Below are 22,766 nucleotides of genomic sequence, written 5' to 3'. Positions count from 1 at the left end.
GAGACAAAGTGTCAATGGTTGAGAGATTCCAAACAGAGTAGAGAGTTATCCTGGAGGTTATTTTTATGCATCAAGTAGATATCATCTTGTTATTCAAGATGTAATGGAGAGGCTGGAGGGAACTGCCTGAAAATGTAGAGCTGTGTTCCAGTAGCCATGTTTCTTGATGATGATTGTACAATGATATAGCTTTCACAATGTGACTGTGTGATTGTGAAAACCTTGTGTCTGATGCTCCTTTTATCTACCTTGTCAACAGAAGAGTAGAATATATGGAATAAAAATAAATAATAGGGGGAACAAATGTTAAAATAAATTTAGTTTGAAATGCTAGTGATCGATGAAAGCGAGGGGCAACGGGTATGGTATGTAAAAATTTTTTTTTCCTCTTTTTGTTTTATTTTTCTGTTGTCTTTTTCTGTCTTTTTCTGAATTGATGCAGATGTGTGGGAAATGATGATGATGATGAATATGCAACTATGTGATGATATTGTGAATTGCTGAGTGTATGTGTTGGGAATGTTTGTGCTTCTTGTAACTTTTTTTTTAATTAATAAAAAATTTTTAAAAAAAAGATGTAATGGAGAGGCTGGAGGGAACTGCCTGAAAACGTAGAGCTGTGTTCCAGTAGCCATGTTTCTTGAGGATGATTGAATAATGATGCAGCTGTCACAATGTTGACTGTGTGATTGTGAAAACCTTGTGTCTGATGCTCCTTTTATCTACCGTGTCAACAAAGGGGTAGAACATATGGAATAAAAATAAATAATAGGGGGAACAAATGCTAAAATAAATTTAGTTTAAATGCTAGTGATCAATGAAAGTAAGGGGTAAGGGGTATGGTAGGTATTTATTTCTTTTTATTGTCTTTTTATTTCTTTTTCTGAATTAATGCAAATGTTCTAAGAAATGATGAATATGCAACTAAGTGATGATATTGTGAATTACTGATTATGTATATTGTATTATTTTGTTTATTTTTTTAATTAATAAATAAATTTTTTTAAAAAGTTGAGGTAGAAAGGATGGTAGACCATTTAGGGCCTTATAGGCTATAATAAAGATCTTGCTGCTTTCTGAGTTAGATGGGAAGCCACTGGAAGATTTTAGGGGACCAACAATGATCTGACTTCTTTGCTTTAAAAGGACCACTGTAGTTGCTCTATGGAGAATACACTGTAGGGACAAGGGCTGAAGCAAGAACAGTCAGAAAGCTGCTGCAATAATGTAGGACAAGAATTAATGGTGGCTTGGACAAGAAGGTAACAATGGAGGAGGTGAGAGATTGTTGCATTCTGGATATAGTTTGAAGCTAGTATCAACAGGATTTGATGACCAACTGAAGGTAGAATTTGAAAGAAAGAGACTCTGGGAGGCTCCCTCGTTTATGTTTTGCCTTAGAACAACCTTAAGATGTCTGAAAGAGAAATGTAATATGATATGAAAAGATATCATTATTATTGACCTGATATATAAATATGACAAAGTAAGGAGCAAGTATAACCCCTAACTGCCAACTGCATAAGTGTGGGTTGCTGAGAAGTAACTTTCTTCCAAAATATACAGTATGGAAAAGGGAGAAAAAGAGTAACTTTGCAGAGGAGAAACCTTGCAAATACTATCTCAGCCAAGTAATCAAGGTCAACATCAATAGTTCCAAATCATTGGCTTGATATGATGTGATGGAAATGGCATTTTACCTCTGTGGCCTTCCTCCCAATAACCCATAACCCTAGTCATAGCATGAGAAAAACATCAGACAAATTGCAGTAGTGGAACATCTTACAAAATATTTGTCCAATACTCCTCAAAACTTGAAGCTCTTCAAAAACAAGGAAAGTGAGAAACTACCACAGCCAAAAGGAACCTAAAGAGATATGACAATTAAATGTAATGTAGTATCTCAGATGGGATCCTGGAATGGAAAAAGGACATTAGGTAACTAAAAGAAATCTGAATAAACTATAAATTTTAGTTAATAATAATGTATCAATATTGGTTCATTAATTGTCACAAATATACTAATGTAAGATAATAATAGGGGAAGCTGCGTGTGGCATATATGGGAACTCTACTATCTTCTCAATTTAATACCGTTCTAAAAAACAAAGTGTATTGCAAAGAAAGAAATAAAATAAGAGGTAGGGGAGAGTTGAAGCATTTCTAATCTTTTCAGAACAGCAATAAAATAAATGTCTTCCTTTTTGTTGAACAATAATTCAAATATCAGTAAGATTTTGATTAAACAATTTATTAGCACTGGACTAGTTATTAATAAGCAGGATATACATTTAATGCCATGCATAGAGTAAATACTTTTAAAATTGAATCCAGATAAAAGTAATTATTAAGTTACCATTTTAGGATTGGAATGACTCAGCTATACTTTCAAGACAGCTTGTAGCTACAAAAAGAGTTTAATTCCTCAGATATTTAAAAATGTTTTCTTTGAATTATGGCATAATGCAAAAAGCACTGGCTTTGGGGACCTGGCCCCAAGTCTGCCACTTAATCTCTCTGAGATTGATTTTCCTTATTTGCATATTATATGTTATCATAAATAGTTAATGCATAATGTGTGAAAGTTAATTAACAGGGCTATCTATAAATTATTATTAGTCTAGGTGTGCTGAAAGCTGACAGTATTAATAAATGAGCAACACATTTCCCTACATTCTTAGGATTAAAATAACTGATTAAATTAAAAAGACAGTAAGTTTAATGATATAAAATCTACAAATGATACACCAAGGACCTATTATATATCGAGCTTTATGCTAGATGGTGTGAGGGAGCATAAGGAATGAGGAATTGAAAAGACATGACAAGCTTAAAACAAGAAAGGCACAATTTTAAGAGGATAATATGAGGTAATTATCCAAAGCAAATATGAAGTATTGGTAAATTGTCAGCTAGTTTAAATAGACTGAGTATATATTATGCTACTCTTGATTCCTGTTTATATATATTTGTCATTTCAGAACACTGGACTTGCTCTGGCTATTGACTCCTACAGAGAAAAGCTACTGATTTTATTTTTAGAATATCCACGTGCTCTAATTTGCATCACAGGGAACCATTTTCAGTGTCATGCTTTTAGAAAATATACATTTATAAATTTATTACACAATGTTGTAACAAGAAAGAAAAACTTTAAAGGGAAAAGTTCACTTAAAATTCTATCCAATTGTTTTCACCTTTCCTGGTTCCTTTCAGTCCCTATCCACGTAACATAGGGAAATTAGCTCAGGTAAATGTTCAGTGTTAAATAAACCATTTACAGGACCTGCTAATAGGCTCACTGAGGGGATTAAAGAGGTATTGTTATCACCAGGAACAGGGAAGTTATTTTGTCTCGTCTTCCTGGTTCTGTTACTTATTAACTGTACCACGTCCAACTTTTCCTCTCTCATCCTACATTTCTGAGCTAAGCTGAACTACTGCTTTAAAAAAGAACTATAACTTTACTCTTTTTAAAAAAATACCCTTTATTTTTTAGAGTAGTTGTAGGTTTACAGAAAAAAAGTATGTGGTAAGTACTGAGTTCCCATATACTCCACTCCTTACACACATAGTTTTCCTCATCATTTACATTTTGCATTAGTATAGTACATCTGATACAGTTAATGATCCAGTATTATTAGAATCATATTATTAATTCAAGTCCACAAAGAGGGTTCATGCTTTGTGTTGTACACTTCTATGGGTTTTTTATTTTTATTGTGGTAACATATATAAAACATAAAAAAAACTACTTTCAAGGATACAATTCATTGATACTAATTATATTCACAATGTTGTGCATTATCACCACTATCCATTACCAAAACTCTTCCATTACCCCAAACAGAAATTCTATACCCAATATGCAATAACTCCCATAACCTCCTCCCCCACCTGCCCTGCACCTGGTAACCTGTACTCTACCTTCTGCCTCTATAAATTTGCATATTCTAGTTATTTCATATAGTTGAAACCAAACAATATTTGTCCTTTTGCATCTGGCTTATTTCAGTCAACCTGATGTCTTCAAGGTTCATCCATGCTGTAGCATGAGAGAACTTCATTACTTTTTTATGGTTGAATAATATTTCATCGTATGTTATATACCATATTTTGTCTATCCATTTCTCTGGTGATGGACTCTGGTTATTTCCACCTTTTGGCTATTACAAGTAATGCTGCTATGAACATTGATGTACAGGTATCTCTTTGAACCTCTCTTTCAATTTTGGGGGGGTTATACCAGAAGTGGGATTACTGAGTCATATGATAGTTCTATGTTTAACTTTTGAAGAATGGCCAAACTGTTTTCCACTGCAGCGCCACCATTTTACATTCCCACTATTAGTGTACAAGGGTTACTATTTTTCCACATTCCCACCACTACTTGTTATTTTCTGTTTTACTGAAAATTACAATGTCACTTTTAAGGAACATATTTTCAAGAAGGCTTACTAATCTGTCAATTTATTAAGAACCAAAACCCTTTCAGGCTCTTAAAGCTCTTGAGAGAGGTAACAATTTATACCTCAAGTTACATTAATTTATTTTACTTAATTTTAAAAGCTTGGATTATTTGGAATGAAGACAGGATTAATAAAAAAAATCAAACACCAAAAAGTTCTCTGAAAATATTTGCTAAAGTACGTTAATGTTCCATCATCCTAATTCTGCAGACTATTCCTAAAATTTTGCAGGAAATTTTAGGACTAGTCAACCTGCATTAGCTCTCAAAGTTAATGAGTTAAGAAAGACCCGTAAAAATTTTCAAAGTTAACTACCAATGACAATTTCCCTTCACTGGTCTGCCTGCCATTCTGTAGTATTGTTTGGGCTCAGACATACTTTGTGCAGAGGACAGGCTGGTGCTGCCATGAGACTGAAAAACCATGCTGGGCACTGAAGTAGACTTATTTGGACTTATGAACAGGAGAGATTCTCCAGCAACAGCCAGTCTGGAGGTATAGCATGCCTGCAAATGGACAGGGCGTACAAGGGGTAGTATGTATATGATTTTAGAACAAAGACATTGGGCCTCTATAAACATTAAAGGGGCTTAAGACCTCATGTTTTACTTAGATTAATATTTAAGACCGAGATACAATCAATGCCATTTTACATCCATGATAACATTCTTCCCCCATCCAGGGACATAGTTTACTTTCTCGACCTTTGTCCTTGTTAAAGCAGTCTGGCTATGTACTCAGGGTCTCATTCCTGTTCCAGAGAGGGCCCAGGCCCTAAACCGCCACAAGTATAGGCCTGCCTGATCTCAGGTGATGTAGTCATTTCTGTGAAGGTCAGCAAATTGTTTGCCATTAGATTTGGCACATCAGCTTGTTTAAAGACTATGTTTCCCTTAACTAATGCTCTCAGTTTCTTTGATAAGACATCCGTTGATAAAGCCTCACAGCAATAACCATGTAAATCTTAATGACAGGGACTTTCATTTAGAAATTCCATTAAGCATCAGGTTATGCAGTTGGCTGGGCATTCCTCCAGGAAATATTTCACAGTATAACAGCAGAGGGGTTAAATATTCAAGCATCAGTGTAGCTTGGTGTCTTTAATGAATCCAAGCCAGGGGCTTGACTCCATGTGTGCTGGATTGAAATATTATGTACCCCAGAAAAGCCATGTTTGAGTCCGACTTAATCTAGTGGAGGCAGCTGTTTTTTTTAATCTTGATTCAAATAATATAGGTTGGAATCTTTTGTTTTAAATTGTCTCCATGGAGATGTGACACACATAATTGTGGGTATTACCTTTGATTAGATGGAGATGTGACTCTACCCATTCCAGGTGGGTCTTGATTAGCTTACTGGAATCCTTTAAAAGAAACATTTTGGAGAAATGACAGAAGCCTCAGAACCAACAGAAACTTTGTAGCAGAGCTGACACAGATGCGGACACATGGAGAACAGAGACACGGATGTTTGGAGATGCCTGGAGCCCAGCAGAGGTTGTCATTATATGTTAAGTAAGCTAGAACTTGGAGACAACCAAGGGAAGCCAAGAAATGAAAGCCAGCCCTGGAAAAGTAAAGTGAGGAACCTCCACTGGAACTGAGGTGAAAGCAGAGGAGCCCAGGAGTAAGGGACCAGCAGATGGCAGCCATGGGACTACCCAGTTGACAGAGGTATTCCTGACCCATTGGCTTTTCTTGAGTGAAAGTAACCTCTTGTTGGTGCCTTAATTTGGACACTTTCACTTCCTTACAACTGTACACTTGTAACATTAAATTCCCCTTTATAAAAGCTGTTCCAGTTCTGGTATATCACATTCGGCAGCTTGCAAACGAACACACTGGTAACATCCTGGGATGGCAAGTTAAACCAAAAGCTGCTTGGGGATTCTTACCTCCTTGGCTTGTTTCTCTTCTTGAGTCCTCTCAAGTTAGCTAGTCTGGGATTGCCTTCCAACAGGGGAAAGTCTAGGAAGAAAGGGTCACCTAGGCCTGCCTAATTTATACAAGAGAGTTCTCCAAGTGTTACATGATCCAGTTCAGCTCTCTAAGGCTAAGGTTCCACAGTGGGGTTTAGCACCCTATGGCAGTTTTAAAACATGACTCCAAAAATCTTTGACACTCCTCTTATTGAGAGGTAGGATCTATGTACCCGCTCCTTGAATCAGGGCTCTGTGCCTCGTTGACTGAAAGAAAATGGTAAAAGTAACGTTGTGGCAATTTCTGGCCTTAAAAATTGGCAGCTTCCATTCCCCATTTCTTGGGATGCTCACTCTTGGAACCCAGCCATGGTGCTGTAAGAGGAAGCCCGGGTAATCTGTGGCAAGGCCCAGAGTCCTACTATAGTTTCCAGCCAACAGCCAGTACAAAATTGACAACCATGCAAACGAGCCATCTTGGAAATGGATCCTTCAGCTCCCAGTTGAGTTGCTGCAGCTGTTGCCACGTGGAGCAAAGATGAGCTGTCCCCTCTGAGCCCAGCCTAAATTGCAAGTCACAAGCAAAATAAATGGTATTGCTGTTTTAAGCCATTAAGTTTTGGTAGTTTGTTACAAAGCAAGAGATAACCAGAACAGGCTCAAAGTGTTCTTTTGCCTAGCCATGTCCTTCCTGGAAATAACTCCCTGGGAAACACTTGGCAAAGATGGGTATCTAGGTTTCACTTTTTTCTATCTTTCCACATTAGTATTTTCCTTAGTTGCCTAGCAGGATTGGCAGGAGATGGGCAGGGTGCGGGGCATTAAGTATTCAACCTACTGTGGTCATAGCTCTCCAAGGAGACACAGAGAGAAAAATCACATATTGTGATATGTAGGTATACAATGAAGCGTTGCAACCAAGTCCCTACGTGGAATCCTCAGCTCTGCCGGCACCACCATGGGAACAAAAAAGACTGTCTTGTTTGTCTGACCTAAAGCCTTCGCTAAAAACATACCAATAGCGTCCTAGACACTTTTTCCACAGACCTCATACCATTAAAATCTCACAACTCCAACTGCCAGAAGAGACACAGAAAAGTCGCTTATGAGAAACGTGCACAAAGGAAAAGAAGGCACATATGCTTCAGTACGACCTTTTTTGCAGTCGACTACCTCCTACTTGGCAATATGACAAGTTGTCCTTGTTCTCAGCTGACCTATTCTAGGTCCTCCTTCCTAGAAGGTGGAGAGTTTCGAGCCTATTTACGGAAAGAACGAATGAATGAATAAACAGCCGGGTGGAGAAGAATGCGAAGCCGACCAGCACTGGGAGTAACCGAGGGGGGACCGCCGCGGAGTTTGGGACTGGAAAGCTCCTCCCTTTCCGGCTGCGGCGCGTCTACCTTGGCTGCCACAACGGCAGGCCGCGGCGGGAGCGGGCACGGCCCGCCCCTTTCTCTCCGCTGCCTCCCCTACCCCACCCCGCGCCTCCGCCGCCCCGGCCGCTGTCAGCTCTCTAGTGTCCGTCCGAGACGTGGTGTATGCTGAGTCGCTGCCACCGCCGGCTGCTGCACGTTCTGGGCCTTGGCTTTGGCTTCCCGCTGCTGACCCGCCGGCCGTTTCTCCTCTGCCCTCGCTGCCTCATGAAGCCGCTGGTCGTGTTCGTCCTCGGCGGGCCGGGTGCCGGCAAGGGGACCCAGTGCAGCCGCATCGTTGAGGTGAGTCCCGGGCAGCTGGCGGGCACCCTGGGGCTTGACGCGACGCCAGGCCCGCCTGGCCGTCCGCGCCCCCCGGAGCGGTTGAGCCGCTGACTACGAGTCCCGGCGACCGTCGCGCCGCCTGCGTGGCTGCGGCCGAGGAAATGCAGGCGCGCGGCTTGTCGGGAGTCGTAGTCCGCCTCGGCCCGCGTCGGGGCGCCCAGAAAGGAGAGGGAGTGCTTGGAGTCGCATTGTTACTGCGCCCCCTCTTTTCTTACATTTTGGGGAGCAACATCTCCCAAAGAGTAGTCTGGGAGCTAGATACCGTGAGGGCCAGCCTCCGGGTACCTTCTGCGCCTAGAGGTCAGTGTGCCTCTGGATGTGTGGTGGGTGAACGCAGCGGGACCCGGGATTTAGGTTAGAGGCCGTATTCTCCCACAGCTGCCGTTTTCCTCTCCGCCCTATCCCGCAGGCCATCTGAACTCCGAACCCTCAATTAACCCGACTTTACTCCAGAAAGGAGTCCCGTGGGGCGGGGCGTTATTTTAAGTCATCTGTTTATCTGTGATAGCTCTTTCTGGCCGGGTCAGTTGCCGGCTTTAGGGCAGTTACAGCTCTGAAGTTCAGCTGGGATTCGTGCGGTTGGAAAAGCCTTGGAGCGGTGGACTGAGGTCAAGCTGCAACCTTTGGCCCTGCTGCCAACTCACAGTTTGTTCTTGGACAGGTCACTTCCTCGCTCCGAGTCCCATTTATCCACTCTGAAAAATTAAAGGAAAATGGGCACCCAGATTTATCCGGAGTGTAAAGTACTTCCCAACCCTAAAATTGTTTTGTGTTTGTTATTTTGGTTTCAAGGCATGGTCTGTTATCAGTTCAGCTCTATTAATAATTTTCGAACCAGAGTGCAGATACGTGGTTAGTTGCAGGGATACTGAGAAAGGCTTAATAGAGAATTTGGCGAATGTTTGGGAGAGAAGGAAAACAGAAGGTAATTAGAACTGGAGACAAGTGGTGGTTCTGAAAAACACCCGCAGAATAATTGTGAAATTCGGTGATTAAGAAAAGTTTTTGACCTGAACTTCTAAAATAGTTCACTCTTTCCCTCATTTCCAAGGTGTATGGTCTGTATTAGCTTAGGGCTTTTACTTCTCCGTGTCTGTGATCATGCAGTCAACCCTTGTTCTATATTTTATTCTCTAAAGAGAATCCAGAAAAAGTAGGGTGATAATATCTAATTCGTGATGTGTTCTACAGCTGTATTTATAATTGCTTATCATTTTTAGGAATAAAAGGAACTAGCTCAACCAAAAATGGGAAAGTATAAGTAAATATTTTCCTCATTTTAATTTCTGTTCTTTTCGTTTTGTAAAAAGGACAAGTGACAAGTTCAGATTTTTGTTTGACATTGGAAGTGACTTTTACATGTAAATAGCATTGATAGGAGCAGACTTGACAGTCAAACAAATATGAGTTCAATCCCTGACTCTACCTCCTGTTTTAATAAGTCCAGAGAAGTTGTTACTTTTAGCTTGTGTTTGTCTGTACGAAGAAAAAATACCTATCTTGATTGATACTTGTGAATAGTAAATAAGATATATTTATTTACATGGTAGGCATGAACAGGTACAAGTAATTTTTTCCACACGTTAGACTTCCTGATTTTTACTCTGAAACAGTAGTATTTTTAAATTGTTTTATGACTGTTATTCTTGAAAACATTTTACATTTATTGTTTCTGAGTCATAATGTGGCTTTAAATGACCACACCCAAACTAATAATACTGATATTACTCCGTTGGATTAAAAATAATCTACATATTCTGCAGCTAGTATTTATTCTTTACTCTATTTCGGTGATGGCTGATAATATTTTAAACTTGTTGATTGTCAGTTATAAAATTTCCACGTTGGGATAATATCTTCAGTAATGTATTATATTATTATTTATGATTTCAGCAGTTCAGTCTTAAATGTTGACTTCTTCCATAATAATTTTTGCTCTTAATTCCAGTTATCAAAAACATTAAGCTAGTATCATATAATTCCAAATATTTATAATTTTGCAAATGGTATCCCTAGCTAACTAAACAAATTAAAACACTGGAATGTCTATGGTTGGTTAAGACAGAGGATTTTTCCCTCTGTGAGTCTCTTATATTTTGAATCAGTATTTTGTTAAACGCGCAAACATAAACTGAATTCCAAAAGATTGCAGTTTTGGAACTAAAATATACTTCCTGTGGGGGAAAAAGTTATATAAAACAAGGTTAAATTCCCCAACTGTCATGCAAATGCTAAATTAGCATAAAGTGTTCCTGAAAATTGCCTGAAATAGAAGTGTTTCTTTGGGAAAGTTTCTACTGTGGCTGCCAGAAGCATCTTTAGGCCCTGGCAACAGGACCTGAGGTTATCTTTCTCTCTAAGGCCCTGGGATTTTTCCTTAGGGATGGGCTGGTTGGTACTTGTTTTTTTCACTGAAGGCTAATTCTGCCATCTGCAGGTTGTACCACCAAACACTGGGGGAAGAAAAGACATTTTCCGAAAGTGTTCTAAATTGGGAAGGAAAGATTTTGGGATTAACTTTGTCCTTTGTTGGTACTGATCTTTTTCAGTTTTTGTTATCTTCTAGCTTATTGTTTCTAAATCTGTCTTCCAGTGCTAAATTTGTTTGAAAATTAGACATTTTCTAAATCAGTGTAATCCTTTATTAGAGTTAAGTGCTCAGAGTGAAATTAATATTGTGTAATAATTTACTTCTTACTAAAAAATCATCTTACTAAAAAAAATGATTCCTTATCATTTAAAAATTTTTTTAATTGAGCTTTATTTTATTTGTTGTATTGGTCCAAGAGAAATTATGACGATAACCTACACTCATTTTTGAAAATAACAAACACACGTGTTATATGTTAGCTAGAAGGGATATTTAAGCCTCCTTTCTTAAAGATTGTGAACATTTTGTTTATTATGTTAGTTTATTATTGTCATTATGACTAAAGCTTATAGCTGTGCCAAAAAAATAAGAATGCAATGAAAGTATTCTTATTATCTGTGTCACATTCCTCCAGGGCTATATGGGTAACTCATACTTTACATAGTCATCCTAATTACTATACCTATAAAAAGTTTTGGGTGATATTTACTCTAAGCATATAGAAATAATAAGCTTGGTTTTACTTATCTTTGTATCTCCTGTCCTGAACATTGTGTCTGGCATGTACTAGTGCTTAATAAGTATTCCTTTAATGAATATTTGTTGAAAACATGGGTCCTGATGATGTAAAAATTTAAACATACCGTTCCGTGGGGGGACGCCTAATTAGCTGTTAGCTCTTCCAATTTCAGGACCAAAAGTGTCTGAATGGCACCTGGCTCTGTCTTCCCCAGATTTCTCATGTAATGTTTCTGTTTACTCTCAAAAAAATAATATGGTATATAATTATTCATTGTATGAATAATGGTATAATTATTCATTGTATCTGCTGAAAATCTGCTGAGCATTCTAAAATTTTCAAGCTCTTGATTACAAATCTTCAAAGCACATTATCACTCATAGAAAAAACCAATAGGACTATCCCACTGTATGTTAAAGTTGTTTAAGATTAGGCCTTTCTCTCTCCTTTGGTAGGACTGGGGTGGAAAAAGAGATAGGTTTTTGTTTTTGTTTTAAAGAGAGTTTATATTTTCAGTAAAAGAGGCGGTCCACAGAATCCCTGATCCTGAGGCATCACACTTTTGTTAAAAGTGGTTGTAAAAGTGGGATTTTTTTAAGCAAATGGGGGAGAGAGAGTTATATGTTCAGGTTGTTTATTGTCCTTTTGAAATTTAATTTTTTGCCTTTACATTTTCAGTTGCAAAAGTAACCCATGCTTGTTGGGAAAAGTTAAATCTCCTTTAATCCTGAGGTCACCAGTGGTGTGTATGCCTTCCATTTCTTTCTTAATATTCTTATAAACAAAAATGTAAATATTTATCATTTTTTTACCTACAAATGGGGTTGTTCTATTTTTCACTGAATATGTCATGGATATCCTTTCAGGGCTATACATTGCAGATTTCATTCATCCTGATTAATAGCTGCAGGATATTCCCTAACATGGAATTACCGTAGTGTGGTTGTACCATTCCCCAGTTGATGGACATTCAGATTTGTTTCCAGGGGTTATTTTGTTATTGTAAACAGTATTCCAGTAAACTTTCTTGAAAATATAGTATTGTATATGGATGCTTTTGTTTTTGTACGTTAGATTCCTAAAAATTGGGTTGCTGGATCAAAGGATATGTGCATTTTTAATTCTAATTGATGTAGTACCAGCTTACTTTTCAAAACATTTCTATCAGAGTGTATAATTGCTTACCAGTACCAGATGATTAACAATCATTGTAATTAATGATTGACATTTGAGAGTTTCTACTTTCTAAAGATTTTCCTAGTAAATTTCTCATTTTTGAAAACAACAGCCACACCTGTGTTATATGTTAGCTAGAAAGGATATTTAAACCTCCTTTCTTAAAGATTGAGAACACTTTATTATACTATTTATTTATTGTTATTATAACAGTCCATTAAAGTGAAATGGTATAGTTATCTGTGCTTTTATTTTTTCTTTAAATATTTCCCTGTACTTGTCATTTACTCAGAAAACACTTTTTGAAAGTCAGGCTCTATTCCATTTGCTGAGGTGATTAAGAGTCAGACCCTGTTGCCAAAAAAGTTTGTAGTGTATTGGGGAGACAAGAAAGTTAATCAGTGACTAGAGGATAGGAAGTAAATTCTATGATAGAAATATACCAAATTATACAATTTAGATAAGAGACATCTAAATCTCAGCCCAGTGGGGCAGGGAAGGCTTCCCAGAAAAGGTGTTTGAACTCTTAAGTTCTGTGTGTGGAAATACAGGCTTTTAGAGCTCTCTATTTGGAGTAAACACAGATGCATCATAGAATTTCATGAGAAAAGATATGAAAGAATTTTGTGAATGTGAAAGTTTAATTTTAAGCTGGTTTTTAAATTTTTATCTTTTAGTTTTTCCTCCCTAGCTAAATGCAATGTATTGAAGAGTGGAGACCCTGACCTTTGCCCCCCACCCCATTCTACTGTGTGTTATTAGAAAGTTTCCCAAAACATTCAGTTCATGGGGCCTTTAGTGTCTTCGTAATTTTTTTCCACCCGTAGCATCCCCAGTCCAAAAGAAATACGTAATACATATATTTAATAAATAGGTTCAAACAACTTTAAGTAGTTATTTTCTAGTAACTTTAGTAGCCATTTGAACAAACTAATATATATACATTATAGAAAAATTAGAAAATACAGATAAATAAAGAGTATAAGAAATTACCAGTATTAGTATTTTAAAGTTGGCAATGAATAGGAAATTACTTTTCGACTTACAAAATGATTTTATTGTTGTTTAAAATCCTTGTTAATATTTTAGGAAAGTTTGTCTTCCTTTTTATGGAGTTAATATTTAAATTCTTGCTGCTTATTTTGGGAGCATCTAGTAAGAGGAAATAATACTTATGTGATTAAACAAAATTGGTATATACTTTCAATATTTAAAAAATTTTTAAACTTTGTCATCATTGGAGTTAAATTTTGACTTGGTGTTTACTTAAACGATATATGTTAACAGTTCACTATGAAGTGAAATATTCTGAGGTATGATATATGATGCATGAGCATGTAAATAACAGTGGTGCCCACAAAAGCACTTTACTAAGGGAACTGTCCTGGAAGATTTATGAAAGCATGTGAAATTGCTCCTGAAATTGTGTTTTCAGTGACTATAAACAGCGATGATAAATTTATTGTACTTGATGGATGAATGTACTTAACTGTACTTATAGTCTAGTCTCAGTTACTTTCGTTTAAATGTCTAATGTCTCTAGTGTTTCTTTTTAAAATGTATTTGTAATTTGTATTGATGCGGGTATTTTTGGACTGCAGGGATTATTATCAGTATGTGATCTGTGTTTTTATTTTGTAGACTCATCTAATGTGATACACTGATTTTTTAATAACAAGTGATATTTAGATAATTCTAATGCTGTATATTTGACTATCTGTTAAAATATTTTGCATTAAAAAAAATTACCAGTACTCTTACTATTCAGAGAAAACCACCATTAATATTTTAGAGATTATCCTTCCAACTTTTTTTTTTAATTAGGTTCATACTTTTTGGAAACCTACTTTTCACTTATCTCGCAAACTTATTATTATGCTGATAAATGTACTTCTATTATACAACCTTTAGTACTACATCATACTTCATAGATAGGCCTATTTATTTAATCCATTCCCTATTTTTGATATTTAAAATTTTTCAAGATTTGTTTTCAGTGGTGTTTTGTTTACCTTTTTTGGGGGGATGGGGGAAGCTCTTCCATCCTACCTGGTCTCTTGCGTTGAGTCATATTTACTTCACTTGTGTAATATGTACTCTCTCCCTCAGTTTTTCTGGAAAGTGGATTTACCTATCATTTATACGCTCTTCTCTTATTTTTCAAGTGTAACTCTCCGACTTCCTCCAATTTCCTACCATTTCTTCCCTGATCTTAGTTTGTCAATCAACCCCCCCTTGTCCTGTATCTTATATGTCCCCTATACTAACTCTATAAATTTACTTCTCATTCTTATCTTCAGAAAAGGGCCCTTTGGCCCTGTTTCCTTTTGAAAACTACCACCCTTGCTTTCTTCCTCACATAAGATGGTCTGTATTCTTTTTCTCCATTCTCACCATCTCTCCTTAGCTCTGAAAGCTAGTTTCTGCCCCTACTACTGCATTGAAATTGTTTTTTCTAGTTCACAAATCACTTCTTAATTGCTAAATCAAGGGGAGTTTTTATCCCTTATGTTGCTTGACCTCTGGGAGATTTTAGAAACAGTGATTATTCCTTTCTTGCTACTGTCTTCTCTTTTGATTTACATGGCCTTGCTCTCAAGTTTTCCCGTTTCTTCTCTAATTGCTGCTTCTGAGTTTCCTTGCATCCGATTTCATTGGTTCCATCAGTGTTAGTATTCATATATCCCTCCCAACTAGACTATGAATTTTTTAAAAGGCAGGATCTCTATATTATTTGCCACATATGCTAATTTGAAATATAATAGTATGAGTCACCTAGTAGACATTCAAAACTGTCCACAAATAAGTTAATTAAGGGAAAAGTGGCATGCATAGATGTAATAGGCCAATGAAGCCCTAACTGGGAAATCTGAAGTAATGCTAAACCAAGAAGAGAAGAGGGAAGGATATTCCAGGGGAGGAGAGCAAAGATAAAGTAGCTGGAAAATGTAAGGCCTATTTAAGAATGGTGAGTGAGTGGAGAGGAAGGCTTATAGGGGAGCTGTCAGAGTTATGATTGGAAAAATAGTTTGGGATCCAGTTAGAGGCTTCATGGTTGAGTATTGGGTTGAGGAGTTTAAATGACATAGTTTACTAATGCTTTTCTATAATAAAATGAAAGTAATTCATGCATTTAACTGGAAACACGGTGAGTGTGGTACATTATAGCACCTACAGCATCCATTTCATCCAGCACATTGCTTTGAAGCATATGGAACACCCATCCAAGCATACTCACACATCTGGAAAAATTCTTATTTTTTTGGAAAAAATGGGCAGGTTAGCTACTTTCCCACATGGAATCAGAAAGGATCCTTGTCTTTTCACAGATCAAAGATCAGAGTGAATGGAGAATTTTGTAGTCAGGTATCTTTTCTTTTTTTTAATAACATTTTACTGAGATATAGTTCACATTCTATACAATTCATCAGCAGTACACACTGCATAGAAATACATAGACACATTTTTCAAGCATGAAAAAATTTAGACATGATGCCAGCTGTTGGTTGTCTGAGGTCATTAAAGAAAATGTCAAAAATTCTGAATATTTAAGTGCTAAATAGTCATATATTTTGTTCTCTACTTCATCAAGTAAATTCTAATAGGTAATATATATCGTATTGCAGATAAACCCATTGTTGGAAATTATTAAACTAATTGCATATTTTAAGCTGCTCTTTATAAAAAGAAAGAATTCAGTATTTGTAAGGTATATAGAGAGTTGGGTTAGATACGCTCAGCTATTTCTATAAAAATAGTCTGGTTAGTAAAAATAGCATATAACATATTTTTCCTTAGCAAGACGAATTGTGATGATGGAATCTGTGACTCAGCAGCAGCAGGTGGTAATGCTGTCCTTCAGAGAGCATATTCTTTATTTTCTATTGTTAAATGCAGATGCCTTTTTAGTCATCTCGTATTTGATAAGCAGTCCTCTCTGAATGAGCTAGGTAACTTCATTTGTTGCAAGGCATGGTTGCTTCCATGTTATACCATTAGGCAAATCTTATGAGCTAGCCCCTGAATTCCTTGCTTTGGGTGCTTTCTGCACCAACAGCCCCACTGGCCGTGGCTTTTCAAGACCCCTTTCAGTGGTATTTAGTATGTACAGTTTTCAACCATCATCACAAATCAATTTCAGAAGGTTCCTCACCCGAAAAGGAAACTCTGTATCTACCAGCCCTAGGCAATCACTAAACTGCTTTGTCTCTACTGATTTGTATATTCTTGACATTTCATATGAAGTAGATTTTCACTATGTGGTCCTTTGTCCCTGGCTTCTTTCACTTAGCATACTTTTTTAAAGGTTCATCTACATTGTAGCATGTATCGTTATGTTTTTCCTTTTCATTGCCAAATAATACTCCATTGTATGGATACACCACATTTTATTGATCCGTTCTGATCCATTCATTAGTTGATGGATATTTGGATTGTTTCCAAATTTTGACTATTATGTATAATGCTACTGTGAACATTTATGTACTAGTTTTTGTGTGGACATATGTTTTCATTTCTCTTGGTCATCTTTTGAGAACTGCTAGACTGTTTTCCAAAGTTTCTGCATCATTTTACATTGCCACCAGCAGTGAATGAGGGTTTAAATTTCTAAACATCTTTGCCAGCACTTGTTATTTTCTCTTTTTTATTATAGCTATCCTAGTGGGTGTGAAGTGGTATCACGTTTTAGTTTCAATTCTCATTTTCCTGATAATTAATGTTTTGAGCAACTTTTCATGTGCTTATTGTCTATTTGTATATCATCTTTGGAGAAATGTCTATTCAGAGCCTTTGTTCATTTTTTTCCCAAACAGTAATTTTTTTATCACCTTTGTCCATTTTTAAATTGGATTTTTTTTAACATATAATCTAAAGATACAAGTCCTTTATCCACATATATAATTTGCAGTTATTTTTCCCATTCTGTGGCTTGTCTTTCACCTTCTTGATGGTGTCTTTCTTTTTTTTTTAGTTTTTTATTGTATAGTATAATGTGTATACAAAGCAAAGAAAAAAAAGCAATAGTTTTCAAAGCACTCTTCAACAAGTGGTTACAGGACAGATCCCACAGTTTGTCATGGGCTGCCATACGATCCTCTCAGATTTTTCCTTCTAGCTGCTCCAAAATACAGGAGCCTAGAGGGCTTAAATACTTAATCATCACATTCGACTTTTTTTTCCTTCTTTTTTTGTGAATAATAACATATATACAAAAAAGCTATAAATTTCAAAGCACAGCACCACAATTAGTTGTAGAACATATTTCACACTTTGACATGGGTTACAATTTCACAGTTTTAGGTTTTTTCTTCTAGCTGCTCTAAAATACTGGAGACTTTTATAAAAGAGATATCAAGTTAATGATTCAACATTCATATTCATTTGTTAAGTCCTATCTTCTATGTATAATTCCACTATTACCTTTGATCTTTCCATACCTCTCTTTGTGGTTGTTTGGGCTATGGCAATTCTAAATTTTTGATATTGGAAGGATCTATTACTAATACAGGGTAGGGAGATGAAACTATCTGATGTTCTAGGGAGACTGCACTAGGTTTCAGGACTCATCTGGACCAGGGACCCATCTGGAGGTTGTAGGTTTCTGGAAAGTTTCTCTAGTGCCTGGAACCCTTGTGGAATCTTATAAATTGTCCTAGGTGTTCTTTAGGATTGGCGGGAATGATCCTGGTAAGGAGTTATGATAGGTAGCAAGGTCTACCTGAAGCTGTGTAAGAGCAACCTCCAGAATGGCCTCTCGATTCTATGTGAACTCTCTCTGCCACTGATACTTTGTTAATTACACTTCCTTCCCCTCTTTTGGTCAGGATGGAATTGTTGATCCCACGGTGCCAGGTCTGGATTCATCCCTGGGAGTCCTCTCCACGTCACCAGGGAGACTTTCACCCTGGATGTCTCATCCCACATACCAGGGAAGGCAATGATTTCACCTGCAGAGTTGGGCTTAGAGAGACTGAGACCACATCTGAGCAACAACAGCGGTCCTCCAGAAGTAACTCTTAGGCATGCCTGTAGATAGTCTAAGCTTCTCTGCTACCTACATAAGCTTCACAAGAATAAGCCTTATGATCGAGGGTATGGCCTATTGATTTGGTTATCCCTAAAGTTTGACACAGTATCAGGGTTTTCCCTGATGGTAAGGTTTAATAGTTCCATAGTCTTTCTCTCCTTCCTCAGGCGACTTTGTCAATAATTTCTGATTATCTGCTTAATATACTCTAGGATATTTCCAGGCCTTAAAATAATCTATACAGGATTAAAGGACCTCCTTCTTATTCTGTACTTCCTGTGTTTCAGTTATTCAAATGAGCTATACAGATAGGTTGAATTAGATTATGTACTACAGAAAATTTCAGTTCTAGATCAAATAGACCTTTCTTCCATTGGTCTCAAAGAGTATGTGTAGTTCTAAAATATAGACACTGTCTTCCTTACCCCTATGTTCTGAATTACTTTAATCCCACCCTGTTTGGCTTCATGCATATCTCTAAATATCAGGTTATATATATAATGCAGCCTCTCAAAATCCAAAAATAATAATCACCACTCTGGACTTAATGTGTCTGCTCTAAAAGCTTACAATCTAGGCCTCTGTTTTCTTATAAGCATTTTCTAAAGGTGATCATGCCATTGTTGTTTTTTTGTTTCTGGCTTATTTTGTTTCACCAAATGTCGCACATGTTCATTCACATCATTGCATGCCTCAGGACATTGTTCCTTTTTGTAGTAGCACAACCTTCATTCATAAGTATACACCATTGTTTGCCAATCTACTTCTCTGTCAGTGCATCCTTCAGCCACCTGCATTTATCGGGCATCATGTAGAGGGCCTGAAGTCCACAGTCCTTGATGGTAACTTTGAAGCAGAAAGATCTTTTATTTTGATGAGGTTTTGCATTTTGCATATTATAAAGTACAGTATGCCTTTTTAAAAAAAAAAAACTTTTTATTTTGAAGTACTTTAAAATTTACAGGATAGTTACAAAAAAAGTACAAACCCAGGAAATACCAGCATACCTCTCCCTCCTCTCAGGTACCTGATTCACCAATTTTAATATTTTGTCACATTTTCAGTATCAGTCTATTTATCTATCTATCCATTTTTTTCAACATTGAGTGTAGACTGTATACATGATTCCCCGTGAACACTTAATACTGCCATCTGCATTTTCTTAGAACAAGAGTATACGTTTCTTTGACCACCTTAAATGGAGTTATCAGTTGAAGAAATTTGACATTGATTTAGGGTTTACATCCTGCATTCTGTTTTTTTCCTGTGTTCCAAAAATGTCCTTTGAGACTTTTCTTCTCCTCCACTAGATACCACTCAGGATCATGTGTTGCATTTAATCATCATTTTCTTTTTAGTTGCTCTTTGTTTCTTACTTTTATAATTGTGAGGACATATATACAGTATAAACATTCCCATCTCAGTCATTCCCGAATATGCCATTCACAGTATCGCAGCACCCTTGTCATCTTCCATTATGAAAACTTTTCTGTCTCCCCAAACAGGAAAGTACATTGATTATGGGAGTCCCAATTAAATAAAGTGCTGATTTCTTTTCAGAAACTATGGAGACAAGAAGATAGTGGATTGAAATATTTAAAGTGCTGAAAGAAAACATTTGGCAACAAAGAATTTTATATCCAACCAGATTTTCTTTGAAAAACGAGGGAGAGAATAAGACATTGCTAGATAAACAAAAGCTGAGGGAATTCATACCATATGGTCTGCCCTATAAGCACTGCTAATGGGAATTCTTCAGACTGAAAGGAAAGGACACTAGACAGTGGTTCAAAGTATCCTAAAGAAATAAAGACCTCTGGTAAAAGTAACTATTTGGGTAATTATAAATGCCAGTAGTATTGTATTATATCTTTTGTTATATAAATCCATTTCTTATTCCCCACAGGTGCTAAAATGCAAAAACAGAGTAATGAAAAATTTATGGTTTTGAACATATGAGATACAAAGATATAATTTGTAACAAGTATAAGAAAAGGTGGGGGATGAAGGTCTATAAGAGTAGTGTATTGGCAGGCCACGGTGGCTCAGCAGGCAAGGACGCTTGCCTGCCATGCCAGAGGACCTGGGTTTGATTCCCAGTGCCTGCCCATGTAAAAAAAGAGTAGTGTATGTATATGCTAGTAAAGTCAAGATGGTACCAATTCAAAACTGATTATGTATTTAGGATGTTAAATTTTAACCCAGTGGTAACCACAGGGAAAATATATGAAAAATATGTCCAGTTAGAAATGAGAAAGGAATCAAGTGGTGCCAATACAAAAAATCAAATAAATATGAAAGTTGCCATTATTGGCAGCATTGAGGGACAAAAAAGGTGTAAGGCTTACAAAGACTAAATAGTAAGATGGCAGAAGATTATCAGTAGTGACTTTAAATGTAAATGCATTTAACTCTAAAGTCAAAAGACAGAGATTGGCAGAATGGATTAAAAAAAGCATGACCCAACTATATGCTGTTTACAAAAGACTCCCCTTAAATTCAAAGACAAAAAAAAAAAAAAATTCAAAGACAGTAGTAGGTTGAAAGTGAAAGGATGGAAATTTATATATACTATACAAATAGAAACCAAGAAAAGAGGTAAGATAGCTCATAACAGTGATAAATAAAATAGACTAAGTAAAAAACAGTTATGAGGGACAAAGACAGTCCTGATATACTGTCCAAAGGGTCAGTTCAACAAGATGTCACAAATATAAATATGCTCCTAATAGCAGAATCCCAGCAAATATAAAACAAATGCTAACATATTTGAAGAGAGAAAATGATGGTTCTACATTAATAGTAGGAGACTTTAAGACGTCACATTCAATAATGAATAGAACATCTGGACAGAAGACTAATAAGGAGATGTAATACTTGAATAATATTTTAAACCAATTGGACCTAATTGACATGTATAGAAAATTTCACCCAACAACAGCGGTACACATTCTTCTTGACTACACATGGATCATTCTGCAGGATAGAGTAAATCTTAGTTTGTAAAACAAGTCTCAATAAAGTAAAAAATACCAAAATCATGCAATGAATCTTCTTCAGCCACAGTGGAATGAAGCTAGATGTCAATAAGAAGTTAAAATGGGAAATTCGCAAGTATGTGGAAATTAAACAACATACTTTAAAACAACCAGTGGGTCAATGAGAAAGTCATAAGGGAAATTAGGAAATATCTTGAGGAAAATGAAAATGAGATACCATGTACCGAAACCAATGGGACATAGCAAAGACAATGCTGAGAGAGAAATTAATAGCTCTAAATGCTTATGTTAAAAAAGAGGAAAGATTTCAAATGAAATATCTAACCTCAATACTGTGAGAACTAGAAAAAGAAGAGCAAACTAAACCCAAAGTGAGCAGAAGGAAGGAAATAATGATGATTAGAGTGGAGATAGAATAAAAAAAACAGTAGAGATGAGCAACAAAACTAAAAGTAAATTCTTTGAAAAGACCTAAATATACGAGCCAGAATTATAAAACTCCTAGAATTCCTAATGGAGCATCTCCAGGATCTTGTGTTAGGCAGTGGTTTCTCAGACCTTACAACCAAAATACAAGTAGCAAAAGAAAAAAATAGATAAATGGGACGTCATCAAAATTAAAAACTTCTGTGCCTCAAAATACTTTACCATGACACTAAGTAACAGCCTACACAATGGGTAAAAATATTTGGAAACCACGTGTCTGATAAGGGTTTAATATCCAGAATATATAAAGAAATCCTTCAACTTGACAATAGAAAGATAGTCCAGCTTACAAATAGCCAAAAGACTGGAATAGGCATTTCTCCAAGGAAGATATACAAATCGAAAAGCACATGACAAGATGTTCAACATCATTAGCCATTAGGGAAATCCAAATCAAAACCACAATAAAATACCATTTCATACTCGTTAGAATGGCTACTCTTAAAGAAATAGAAAATTACTAGTAGAGAGGATGTGAGAAATAGGAATCTCATTCATTGCTGGTGGAAATGCAAAATGGTATAGCCACTGTGGAAAACAGTTTGGCAGGTCCTCAGTTAAATGTAGAACTGCCATACTACTCAGCAATCCACTTTTATATGCTATCCAAAAGAATTGAAAGCAGTGGCTTGAACAGATACTTTGATGTGGATGTTCATAATGTCATTATTCATAATAGTCAAAAGATGGAAGCAACCAAAGTGTCCACCAACATATTAATGGATAAACAAAATGTGTTATGTACATACAATGGCATATTATTTAGCTGTAAAAAGGAATGATGTTCTGATACGTGCAACAACATGGATGAACCTTGAAG

The 22,766-nt window shown here is 36.6% G+C and overlaps 1 protein-coding gene across 1 annotated transcript in view; it reads left to right on the top strand.

Annotated features, from left to right (window-relative positions):
• The first annotated feature begins 7,764 nt into the window (after positions 1 to 7,764).
• Positions 7,765 to 22,766, top strand: part of CMPK1 (cytidine/uridine monophosphate kinase 1) — a 35,398-nt gene continuing 20,396 nt past the window's right edge. Inside the window, exon 1 of the mRNA XM_077149748.1 lies at positions 7,765 to 8,105. Coding sequence (XP_077005863.1) covers positions 7,929 to 8,105 — 177 coding nt within the window. The 5' untranslated portion in view covers positions 7,765 to 7,928. The remainder of the gene's footprint in view (positions 8,106 to 22,766) is intronic.

Source organism: Tamandua tetradactyla, chromosome 2 (genome assembly GCF_023851605.1).
Source record: "Tamandua tetradactyla isolate mTamTet1 chromosome 2, mTamTet1.pri, whole genome shotgun sequence".
Lineage (NCBI taxonomy): Eukaryota > Metazoa > Chordata > Mammalia > Pilosa > Myrmecophagidae > Tamandua > Tamandua tetradactyla.
Note: the sequence above shows the minus strand (reverse complement) of the source record. Positions and strands in the feature narration are given on the sequence as shown.